Source organism: Aotus nancymaae, unplaced genomic scaffold (genome assembly GCF_030222135.1).
Source record: "Aotus nancymaae isolate 86718 unplaced genomic scaffold, 86718_ANA_hifiasm-v0.15.2.pri h1tg000488l, whole genome shotgun sequence".
Classification (NCBI taxonomy): domain Eukaryota; kingdom Metazoa; phylum Chordata; class Mammalia; order Primates; family Aotidae; genus Aotus; species Aotus nancymaae.
In genome coordinates, this window is record NW_026988903.1 from 104,994 (window position 1) to 118,362 (window position 13,369).

At 33.6% G+C, this 13,369-nt stretch overlaps 1 protein-coding gene across 1 annotated transcript in view; it reads left to right on the top strand.

The window, feature by feature from the left end:
• Positions 1–13,369, top strand: part of LOC135273227 (uncharacterized) — a 72,327-nt gene that overhangs the window by 18,808 nt on the left and 40,150 nt on the right. Inside the window, exons 10-13 of the mRNA XM_064372115.1 lie at positions 9,048–9,203; positions 10,214–10,289; positions 10,372–10,487; positions 12,406–12,516. Of these exons, the coding sequence (XP_064228185.1) occupies positions 9,048–9,203; positions 10,214–10,289; positions 10,372–10,487; positions 12,406–12,516 (459 nt within the window). The remainder of the gene's footprint in view (positions 1–9,047; positions 9,204–10,213; positions 10,290–10,371; positions 10,488–12,405; positions 12,517–13,369) is intronic.

Sequence of the window (13,369 nt, forward strand, 5' to 3'; positions counted from 1 at the left end):
TCTCTGTGGGCCAATTTCTTCATCTGTATGGTAGAGATAGTAATAGTATCTGTCACTGGGTTTTAGACGTTTAACAGATAAATACTCAATAGTTTAGAATTCTTGGCAAAGAGTGAGTAATCAGTCTTTTCATTAGCATCATCATTCTCAATTAACATCAGAAGAAATAAGTCTTTCTCATTCAGCTAAAGCCTGAGTATTGAATCTCATCTAACGATGTAGAAAACATGCTCATCCTTAATAGTTGTTCAAGCTAGGGGATTAGCTAATCTTTGGGTCCCGGGGGTCGTCGTTACTCACATTAAGTAGATTGAAAATGGGAAAAAGGTGATTCCCTAAAAAATGCCCTGATATACTTGACCTAAAATGAGAGCAAAAAATATATGTTAAAGAACAAGCCAAAATAATAATTACTATACAATATTTGTTAAAAATATAGTTTTCAAAAGAGTTATGTGAAATACATGTGATCACATCAAAGTTGATTTTAGTGACATGAAGCTATGCTTTGGGTAGAAAAATCAAGGTGACAAAAATTATCTATGTATAAATTCATGGAAAGTGCATTATAGTAGTTTCTTAAAATGCAAAGACCATTGGTATTTGTGATCTCATAGGAAAGTTACTCTAATTAACAAAGATATAATAATATCTGTCAAATTCAGCACATTTTTGTTTCAATCATTGCAGAGAGGTAAACTTACCAGTGTCTGAAGTTTTACTGCATTACTTGGTTACTTGAATGATTTATTCCATATTTCTAATTGGGTAGTTTCTGTTAAGTAAATGTGCTCTTTCCCATCGTATCTCTTTCTCCCTCTGATGTGTATTTAAACACATGTAATAGAAAGGTGTGATGAACAATGGTCTTTATTTGTGATGAAATATCCACTAAGACGTTTTTCATTAAACTTTCAAATGATAAGTTTAAATAGTTGCAAAGGGTGTAATTTTCAACATTGTTTCAATACTGACGTTAAAGGTAAAAGTTTTCTCATTCTTATTATGAATTTATCTAATGACATCTTATAATTATTTGATACTTATCATCTACTGTAAAAATACAAGAACGATAATCTTAATTAAAGCCAGTAGAAATGGTAAGTCTGTTGTATTGGAACCACGACCCACTCCTTTCACCACCTCTCAGTTTAGTGTGACAGAAGCTCTACTCTGAATGGATGGAGCCAAGAACATAGAGCTCTTTCTATGTCTAGATTCTAGTCAAGAACTATAGTATGTGTCTGGGGGGGAAGAAAGCTGCTAACGTTTCTTATCCTCCCCAGTTCCCAACTCCATGTTGCTAGAGCTCTATTTTTCAGGCCTGAATCTTGTTTTCATTAAGCCCCTTGATAAAGCAAAAGTTCCAAGAGATTTGAATCTTGTTTTCACCAGCCCCATGCATAAAGCAAAAGTTCTATCTCACATGCAGCAGACTAGGAATCATTGGACCCCAATTACCTTTGCCTCAGATGGAGCATGGGTGGAGGTCCCATGCCAGGAGGCACAAGTCATAAAGACCAGAAATTAGCACCTCTGCTTCATGCCGCAATTGTAAAACAGGGGTGTCACTCCAAAAGAATTTAGTGACTATCCCTGCTCTTAGCATTAGCACTGAGATTTTGTGCAGGTAGAGAGTAGAAAACTCTGAAGCGCTCCAAAAAAAAACCAAATTTATTTGAAATAGAACATAGTGTGGGGAAGTTTAAAATTATGGATGCTCTGAAAACAGTGGTGATTCGAGATAAGTAATTAAGAGGAGGCTAGTCTCTCTGAGAGAGGAGCAAACTAAACTGCAAACCAGCTAGAAGTTTACCAAAGACAACCTGGTAAAGAGACAATTAAAAATAGTTCTTTTGGGATCGGAACAAACTTGGAAGATTGGCCTCCAAGCTTAGCTCTCCGAAGGAGTCAGAATTTGCTCAGGTTAAACTGTGGAGCAATTTATGCCCTATACATTGATGACACAACAGAGCATTAAGCCAGCAATGTATGGAAGCTAATATCTCAGTGTGATACCAGTAGAGGTGGACAACTTAGCGGAGAAAATAGGGAAAGGGGCAAAATGAATCCTGCTAAAGCCCTTGTTATCCCTGTTTACCATGGACATGCCAAGGCTACATCCTCTGAGGAATGACAACAGAGGCTGCATATTGTGGGAGAAAATAGATTTTACTCAAGTATTTCAACAAAGTCACTCAAAAATTAAAAAGCAAACAGCAACAAGCTTCAGGTTAAGGCGGGAGATCAATATTCAGAGTTACTACAATATATTGTCACAAATGTTGAGTTTTCAGTAAAAGATTATGATACATGCAAAAAAACAGAAATGTATAATTCACTTATAGAAACACAGAAGGCCATAGAATGCCTCCTGTGAGAGGAATGTGATGTTCAACTGTGCATCGATTTTTTTTCAACTTTTATTTTGGCTTCAGGGGTACAGGTTTGTTTATACAGGTTTGTTCTAAAGATAAACTGCATGTCCTGGGGTTTGATGTATGTATTATTTTGTCACCTAGGTCATAAGCATAGTACTTGATAGGTAGTTTTCAATCTTTACCCTCCTCTCATCTTCCGCACTTGAGTAGGCTCCAGTGGCCGTTCTTCCCTTCTTTGTGTCCATGTGTACTCAATGTTTAGCTCCTACTTGTAAGTGAGAAGGTGCAATGTTGGTTTTCGATTCCTGTGTCAGTTCCCTTAGGAAAATGGCCTCCAGCTCCATTCGTGTTGCTGCCAAGGACATGATCTCATTCTTTTTTATGGTTGTGTAGTATTTCATAGTGGATATATGCCTCATTTTCTTTATCCGGCCTACCATCGATGGGCCTTTAGGTTGACTCTGTGTCTTTGCTATTGTGAATAGCGCTTTGATGAACATACGCATGCATGTGTCTTCACAGTAGACTGTATATACCCAATAATGGAATTGCTGGGTCAAATTGTATTTCTGTTTTAAGTTCTTCGAGAAATTGCCAAACTGCTCTCCACAATGGCTGAACTGATTTACATTCTGACCAGTAGTGTATAAACATTGCCTTTTTTCTGCAGCCTTGCCAGCATCTGTTATTTTTTGGTTTTTAATAATAGCCATTCTGATTACTGTGAGATAGTATCTCATTGTGGCTTTGCGTTGCATTTCTCTAATGATTAGTGATGTTGAGCATGTTTTCATATGCTTGTTGCCTGTGTATATGTCTTCTTTGAAAAGCGTTCATGAGCAGACAATGCTCATTGAACATTTTAACAAGTAGAGACTATCAATGGGTAAAAACTATGAAAAAACCCTAACGAACTGAAATTTTGGAGTTGAGCACACAATAACTGAAATGGAAAAATATAGTATAAGGGCTCAAGGGCAGATTTGAGAACTGCAAGAGAAAGAACCAGTAAATTTGAATATAAATCAACAGAAATTATGCAATCCGAAAAACCAAGAGAAAATGAAAGAAAGATGAACAGAGCCTAAGAGAAATATGAGGCATTTTACCAAAATGTAAGGAAGGAAAAACTAATGGCTGAAATTCCTCAAATTTGGTTAAAAGTTAATCTGCATATACAAGAAGCTCAACAAACTCTAAGTTGGATATACACAAATATATCTGCATCCAGACACATCATGTTAAAAATGATAAATACCGGTGATAAAGGCAAATTCTGGAAAACAACAAGATAAAAATGTTTTGTTACATATAATAGAACCACAGTATGATTAACAGCTACCTTATCGTCAGAAACAATATAGGCAGTTTTCACTGTAGGCTGAAAGAAAAAACAGGGTCAACCAAGAATCTTTGTCCAGAAAACCAGTTTTAAATGCTGTATTTCAAAATTAAAGGCAAAATGAAAACATTTCCAGAAAACAAAAACAGAGAATTTGTTGTTGCCAGTATGCATACCTTAAATACTAAAGGAAAATTTTCAGGTGGAAAGCAAGTGACCTGAGTCAGTATTTCAAATCCACATGAAGAAACAATGTATGCTGATCAAGGTAGTTGTGTAACTATAAAACCATCATAAGGGCATATTTCTCTTCCTTCTATAATCTGTTTTAAAAGTTTGTAAAACAATATATAAAATTATATTTTTTAAGCCAGTAATATTTAGAAATGTACTATATTCGACAATAGCCACACAAAGGAGGCAGATGGAAGCAAAACTGTATGATGGCAAAGAATTGGCACCAGATAGTAACACAAATCCATAGGAACAGATGAAGAGAATTAGAAATTATAAATAAAAATATGATTAGTCTCTGTTTATAGAACAAACTATAAAAACATACTTGATCTTTTTTCCCTCTCTTATCTCCTTAAAGACATACAATTATCTTAAGTAATAAATATAACAATGTGTTATTGGGTTTGTCATGCATAGAAATGTGACGTATGTAACAATAATAGCACAGAAAGGAGGAAGAGGGAATAGACCTATATAGGAGAAACCTCTTATATATCACTGGAATTAAATTAGTATAAATGTGAAATAGATTTTGATGTTCAGAAATATTTAGTAAGCCATAGAGCAAATAAAAAAATACTATGAAAAATGAGGAATGATTAAAGGAATTAAATATTATACTAGAAAATATTCATCAGTGTAAAAGAAAGAGAAACAGCAGAACAACAAAGACATTAGACATATAGAAAACAAAGTAAAATCGTGTACCTGAATCCAACTATATCAATAACATTAATTGTGAATGGATTAAAAAATGTAATCAAAAGGCAGAGATTGTGAGAATAAAAATAAAGATAAAACCACATGCTGTCTACAGAAAACACTCTTTTAAATTCAACAGAAACTATTAGCTGAAACTAAAAGAATAGAAAATATATACCATGCAAACAATTGTAAACAAGAAAATAAAAGATTTGGACAACTGTAAAGGAACTAGACCTAAGATACTTCAGCAAAGCATTCCATTTAACAGTTGTGAAATAGACGTTTTTCTCTAGTGCACAAGAAATATTTTCCAGTATAGATCACAGTCTAGGTGATAAGACAAACCCAGATAAATTTAAAATGATGGAAATTGTGCAGTGTATGTTTTCTGAATATAATGGTTTCAAACGTAGAGAGAAAAAAATTGGGAAAATCATCAATATGTGGAAATTAAATAATACACATGTAAATAACCAAGAGATCACAAGAAAATTACAAGGGCAATTAGTCAATACTTTGTGTTTAATAAAAGTAAAACAAAGCATACCAAAACTCATGGCAGGTAAGTAAAGCAGTGCTTAGGAGAATATTTATAAGTTGTAAATTCCTATATATTTAAAAAAAATCTCAAATCGATAACCTAGCCTTATACCTTAAGACACTGGAAAAGAAGAGCAAATTAAACCCAAAGCAAATAGAATGAAGCATATAATAAAAACTAAAGCAGAAATTAATGAACTAGAGAATATAAATAAAGAAAACCAATAGAGAAAGTCAGGGAAAGCAAAAGTTGGTTCTTTGATAAAATCAGGAAAATTAAAAATCTTTAACTTGACTGACCAAGAAAAGGAGAGATAGGCTGAAATGACTAAAATCAGGAATGAAAGATGAGACATCACTCCTAATACTATGAAAATAAAAAGAATTAAAAGGCAATACTGTGGACAACTATATTTCAACAAATTAGATAACTTAGATAAAATAGAAACCTTTCTAGAAGACACAAAGGGTACCAACACTGACTCTAGAAAAAAAGAAAACATTTGAATACCTCTATAGGAATAAAGAGATTGATTAAGTATTTAAAAACATTGCCACAATTAAAATCGGGCTCAGATGGCTTCAATATTGAATTATAACAAAAATTTAAAGAAGAATTAGTACCAATTTGTCACAAATTCTTTCAAAAATGCAAAAGATGAAGGAATGCTTTCCAACTCATGTCTATGAGATGTTCGTAGACATTACAAGAAAACTACAGACCCAGCTTTTTCTATGAATACAGTCACTGAAAAATACTCAACAAAATTCAATTACACTAAATCTGACAGCTTTAAAATGGGATTATATTCCATAACCAAGTGAGATTAATACAGAAACAAGGTTGATTTAACTTCCCGAAATAAATTTCCATAATAAAAATAATAATAATAATAAACCATGATAATATAATAAAGAGTAAAAGACACACGATCATCTTAACAGATGAATAAAAAGCAGTTGATAAAAGTTGACACACATACATTACACAAAATATTCCACAAACTAGAAACAGAAAAAAACTTAAAATCCACATCTGACATCGTACTCGCTGAAATACTGAAAGCTTACCCCTAAGATCGGGAAAAAGACAAGGATGCTCATCATTATCATTTATAGTCAAGACAGGGAATTGTTGCAATGTAATCAGTAAAAAGGCTTCCGGATTGGAAAGAAGGATGCAACATTGTCTCTATTTGGATACAGCATGATCTTTTACTTAAAACTTCTGCAAATCTAAAAATTATTAAAAATAAGTTTAGCAACTTTGCAGGGTGCAATAATAATATACAATAATGGATTGTGTCTCTTTACAGTAGCAATGGACAAACTGAAAATAAAATGAAAAAATCCCACTTATAATAGCTTCGAAAAGAAAAAATACTTATAAATTAATTTAACATAAGATGTGCAAAGTTCATATTCTGAAAACTACAAAAGATTGTTGAAAGAAATTAAAGAAAACCTTGAAAAATGGAGCTATGCTTGTTCATAGATTGACTTTGTAGTCGATATGCCAGTGTTCTCCAAATTGATCCATAGGTTCAATGCAGACCTTATCAAAATCCCAATGGACTTATTTTCAGAAATTGAGAAGCTGATTCTAAAATTTATATGGAAATTTAAGGGGTCCAGAATAGTGAAAAAAATGATGAAAATGGAAACCAAATTTGGAGGACTTACACTTCCTGATTTCAAAATCTACAAGTTACTACAAAACTGAAGTAATCAAGACTATTTTCACTGGCATAAAAATGGATCTATATGCCATTGGGACAGGATTATAAGACAAGAAATAAAGTTTTATATGAATCAGTTTATGTTCAATTGATTTCCAACAGGAGTACATAGGCCATTCAATGGGGAAAATAATAGTATTTTCAACAAATGGTGCGAAGACAACTAGATAGCTACATGCAAAGTAATTAAGTAGCACAACAGCATCACATTACAAAAATTAACTCAAAATGGATCAAAGAACAATATTCCATTTTGGAACATTGGATCACGCCAAAAAAGAAATCCACACCCGTTAAGAGTTACTCCTCATTTCTTCCCAACTCCTGAAACCTACACGGTCACTAATTTCCTTCTTGTTTCTACAAATAGATTTTTGTTATTTTATATAAATGGAATCATACATTATTGTTTTGTGAATTACTTCTTTCACTTAGTGTGTTTTCAAAATTCATCCATGCTCTCACATGCAGCAGTACTTTATTCCTTTTTATAGCCTAATAGCACTCCATTGTATGAATATGCCACATTTTATCTATCCATTTATCAGAGAATGGAAATTTAGGTTGTTTCCACTTTTTGACTGTTATAAATAACGTTGATATAAACATTTGTGTACAAATGAACATTTGTACAATATGGACATATATTTTTACACCCCTTTGTATGTAGCTGAAAATGGAATAGATGGGACTTATGATGACTCCATGTTCAGCCTTTTGAGGAACTGTCAAATTGTTTTCTAAAGTAGTTGCAACATTTTACATTCCCAACTGCAATGTATGAAGATTCCAGTTTCTTCACATCCTTGTCAACACTTGTTATTGTCTTTTTAATAAAAAAAAAAGTAATAATTGCAATCACTGTAGTATGAAGTGATATCTCATTTGGTTTTGGTTTTGTTTTGAAACAGAGTCTTGCTCTGTTGCTCAGGCTAGAGTGCAGTGGGATGATCTTGGCTAAGTGCAGCTTCAACCTCTGGGGTTCAAGTGATGCTTCCACCTCAGCCTTCTGAGTGGTTGGGACTACAGGTGTGCACCATCACACCTGACTAACTTTTGTATTTTTTGTAGAGATAGGGTTTTGCCATGTTGCCCAGGCTGGATCTTACTCATTCTTTCTGCATCACCTTGGGGTTCTGAGTGTCTCTTCACTCTCTGGCTGAGAGGGCTGGGAACTGCTTTTCTGCTTTTCAGCAAAATCTAGGCCTTGTTGACAGGTGCTGTCGTGGCTCACCTCCATGTGCCAGGGGGCTGGCTGTTTTTCAATGATTGCTTATCCTTTTGATGTCATATCTAAGAAAGCTTTGTATAACCTAAGGATTCTTCCAAGAGTTTTATAGCTTCAGCTCCTGGATTTTGTTCTTAGATCCACTTTGCATTAATTTTTGTTTATAATGTGATGAAGTTGTGCAAGTTAATTACTTTGCATGTGGCTATGTAGTTGTCCCAGCACCATTTGTTGAAAATACTATTCTTTCTCCATTGAATGGTCTATGTACCCTTGATGAAAACCAATTGAGCATAAATTGATGCATATAAAGGTTTATTTCTGGTCTTGCAATTCTATTCCAATGATACGTAGACCTATTTTTGTTTTTATGCTAGTTCGGATAGTCTTGATTACTTTAGTTTTGTAGTAATGTCCATATAAATTTTAGAATCAGCTTCTCAATTTTTGCAAAGAAGTCTGTTGGGATTTTGATAAGGGTTGTATTGAACCCATAGATTAATTTGGAAAATATTGCCATACCAACAACAAATCAATCCATACACAAGGATATTTTTCCATTTCAACATTTCTGGAACTTCCTTCAACAACATTTTTTTCTTCTTTCAACGATCTTTTCAGAATATAAATTTTGCACATCTTAAAATTAATTCCTAAATATTTTTTCTCTTTGATGCTATTGTAAGTGGGATTATTTTTCATTTCATTTTCAGTTTGTTCATTGCTAATGCGTAGAAACACAATCTATTAATGCATTACTATTATACATGTTGTAAAATAATATATAGTTAATTAGGAGGTCAATGATTGATTATCAAATATACTTATCATCACATTTATCTTTAATGGACTAAAATGTTGCATTTTCTCTGCAGATATGACACTACAGAAAGAAAGTCTGGAAGGAATTCCACTCCAGACCCAGAATCAGAAACCTTTGAAACCTGAGGACAATATATCACGACCCATCCACGGTCCTTTAGTTTTAAAAACCAATTTTGAGGAAGAAGAGGAAATAGATAAACAAAATGGTTAGTAGACCTTTTCTCAGGTTTATAATGCGCATTCAGAAACCTCACGACATTTTCTACATATATGTTTAACTATAGAGGTTTATAATGAAATATATAAGGCAGATTTTGCTGAGAACATTACTTGAATTGTATTAAACAAATGTAATTCGTTATGTTCTAATTTGTTCTATCTCTAACATATTTAAGATCATTTGGATTGGAAATTTTTTGTTATGTGATGGTTGGGAGACATATCTGATGCTTAAATATATACAGGTGTATATATTAGTATATATAGAGAGATACTAATAAGTTCCATTTTTTATATAAATTGTTTCTAAAACACATTGATGCACATGTTTCTATTTATATACATATGTATTAATAATATATTAGCTTCACATTTAATCCTTGAGTTACAGAGGTCTATGTAATAGTTAATAATCTATAAAGCACTGTCATCTGCATTATTCTAGGTCATCCTCACAAGAGTATGAACAGGTTTAGAACCCAGGTTTTTGCAGTTTAGTCCATCCTTTGCCTCCCATATCAACCCAGAACAGTGGTGCCAGAAAGTGTGTATATACAAGATAAACATGAAGAAAAATAAACTCTCACTCTGTCTTTGTGCTGGAATGTGTCCTTCTGTGGGTCACAGGCCACCATAGTTTCTGTGCTTAGGAATACACAGAGCTACTTATTACTGTTTCTGTGTGCTGCAGCTCCATGTCTCTCATGCCTACATCAACCTCCAAATAAACATACACCATCTCAACATTGAGTCTATACATTCAGCATCTCATTTCAAAGTACATAATACATAGTCCTTTCTTTTCTCTTGACTAATTCTCTTTAATACTTAAAATGTAGCAACTTGAAACTATTACTAGTATGTAAAATTATTGACTTTAAACATATAAAAACATAATCTATCCATGAAAACAGTATTTGGGGTTTTTCTTTCTAGTTTATAAATTTTCACATTATTTGGCGTTGGGAAAATTTAATTAAAAAAATGTATCCTATAGATGCTTCTAGTTTATGGACAAGGACTCCTGAAGAAATTGAAGAAAAAAGAGCAGTTGTGGAGATGTGTCATAAATCTGCTAAGAAATCAAACATTTTTTGTATTTTATAATACTTGATGTGATCAATATACTAACTATTACTTTTCTTATGGTCGATTAGGAGAATACTATGGATTTCATACTCCTCCAGGTATTTCATCCTCGAAAAGTGTGGCCCGTATATCAGAGAAAGAGTCAGAAAAGACGTTGGAAAGTGGCAGTGAATTGCAAAACGGTAAGAAATGAAAACGCAGCATTCATAGTGATATATAAGAGATACTTGGTGTGATAGACTGAATTATTTAGTATGATGTACAGAAGAATAAAGTGATAAATAATACATTGTAATTGAGAGCTAGAAAAAAGTGTTTGTATTGGATGACCCAAAGCTGCTATTAATGGGGTTATGTTATCCTAGAGAAATGACAGAATGAATAGACTTCATAACACACAATGACACTACACACTCCATGGGGTAATCCTGTAAATAATTTGCTTTTACCATTTTGTTTGTCTTTGAGATAAATCACCCCTGTGAAAGAGGTCTAGATTTTTCTTTCTGAATAGAAAAGTAAGCCTAGCCCAAGAAGAAGAGATCACAGAATGACGCTAGCGGCAGGACAAAGATTATTTGGTCATTGAATGAGAGTCTTCTGTGGACAAGACTATTTCAGGGTCTGTGCTGGAGGACAAATCAAAGGCTCTGTGTTTTATGGCGCTTACTTTTGGAGAATCTGATTTATTGTGGATGAACATCCACAAGATGCTGTGCAAGTCTGTTTGTAGCGAACTATTCAAACGTGTGGCGGTAGGTGGCAGCAACACACCATCAGATGGAGAAGAGTCTGCAAGACTTGGGAGCCATATAGGGAAGGACAGATTGCAAGGCTGCACTACTCAGAGGAGAGAAAATAAAAGGAAATAAAAACAAAAGAAAAAAATAAGTTAACAATGAACATTAAAGATGGCATATTGGCCGGGCGCAGTGGCTCAAGCCTGTAATCCCAGCACTTTAGGAGGCCGAGGCGGGTGGACCACGAGGTCAAGAGATCAAGACCATCCTGGTCAACATGGTGAAACCCCGTCTCTACTAAAAATACAAAAAATTAGCTGGGCATAGTGGCGCGTGCCTGTAATCCCAGCTACTCAGGAGGCTGAGGCAGGAGAATTGCCTGAACCCAGAAGACGGAGGTTGCGGTGAGCCGAGATCTTGCCATTGCACTCCAGCCTGGGTAACAAGAGCGAAACTCTGTCTCAAAAAAAAAAAAAAAAAAAAAGATGGCATGCTATGAAGACTATTGTATGTACTTTTGCTTTGTATTATGCTTTCAAGACTTTTATTTTTAAATAGATTCAGTTAATTCCTATATACCCTTCACCTAGATTTCCTTGAAATGTTAGCATTTTACCATATTTGAATTTTCACTCTCTCTAAATATACAATTATAATTTTGGGAGCTCTTTAAGAGAATAAGTTATAGAAATGATATCGCTTTGCTTTTACATAACTGTAGTATAAATATGAAAATCAGAAAATTACCACTGAAAACAATATCATTCACAACCTTCTTTTCCCATAAATTTTACCAATTATACCATTAATGTTCTTTATAGTAAAATTAATTTTTTCCCCTGGTCTAGGATTCAACCCATAATCACACATTGCATTAGGTTGTCATGTCTCTTTTATTCTGCTTTTGTTTATTTTAGAAGAAAATTATCTAGAAGTGCATGAGGAAAGCCGAGAGTGTTATTTAATTATCAGTGCAATTAGCATTTTGTAGTGTTAATACATTTTATCTGATTGTTCATGGTGAACAGATAAAATCAAAAGCAATATTACAAAATTCAGTATATGAGAAACATATCCATATGTTTAGTGTTGACTAAATGCATACAATAGTGTTAGATAGCTTAAATTTTTTAATTGCCATTGAATAAATAATCCAAATAGGAGAATATACTCACTTCTTTGTTGACTTACAGAATTTAAAACTCATCTATTTATTAATTTATTGTTTATTAGATCACTGTTCAAACAATACTCGCATTAACTTGAAAACTTTTTTACGTTCATCATGAATTCTACCATAAATTTCTTATTTAACCATCTAGTAATTTCTGGAGTGACTTTTTCTTTTTCTTATTTCTAGGAGATAGTCTTACAGTTCCGACAAAATTTAGCCAATATGAAAGAAAAAGTGAAATAAAAACATCATTGCATAGGAAACCAGGGACTGACATTGCTGCTTCTGAAAATGGAAGTAAGTTAATTTATTACTGATTGACTGAATCTATCACCACATAATAAATGTCTGAATTTTATCTTTTACAACTAATTTTTCTTTTTTTGACCATGTCATGGTTAACACAGGGAGTTGGAGGTACATTACAAAATCAGATGCTTTCAGAGACTAAAATGTCTACCAAATACCTTGCGCGAATTTGTGTTCAGTGTGTAAGACATTCCATTTTCCATATTTTAATGAGAAACCTGATGTGTGTGTGCCTGTGTGTGTGGGTGTATGTGTGTGTGTGTGTGTGTGTGTGTGTAGGCTCGACTCCAGACTGTAATGAATTTAGGTGTCATGTATGTGCTGTAATATACTATAACAGAGCTGTAAATGAAAGAGGCAATTAATAAGTCATTAGAGTAAGTCTGCTTTAAAGCAGCTGTATTCAAATATATATCATGTGTGCCACCACATCACATTCTAACTGTGTATTATAGCTTAAATATTTTGGAACTGCTTTTTAGCATAAACATGTTGGAAAATCAATCCTTTGACTGAAAATTCCAGGCATTCGTTTTAAAAATATATAGAGAGTTTGTGGGGAGATTGAAAGGTGTGGCTGGTGGGAACAATGTGCATGAAGATCAGGAAGGGAGTTGAGAGCAGGTGTCAGTAAGTATCAGTATATCTTAGGCATATTGGTGATACTTTCTGCTGTCCTGGTGTCAGCCATTTTCTTCTGTGTATGCTTTTTTCTTTTTTTTCTAGTGCTAAAGTAATTTGATTCTTTCTTCTTATATCTGCAGCATTTTAGTCTAGCTGGCATTGTTTAGTTGCCTTGAAGTAATCAGTTTAGTTGCAAATTAGAAACACTGCTAGTTTC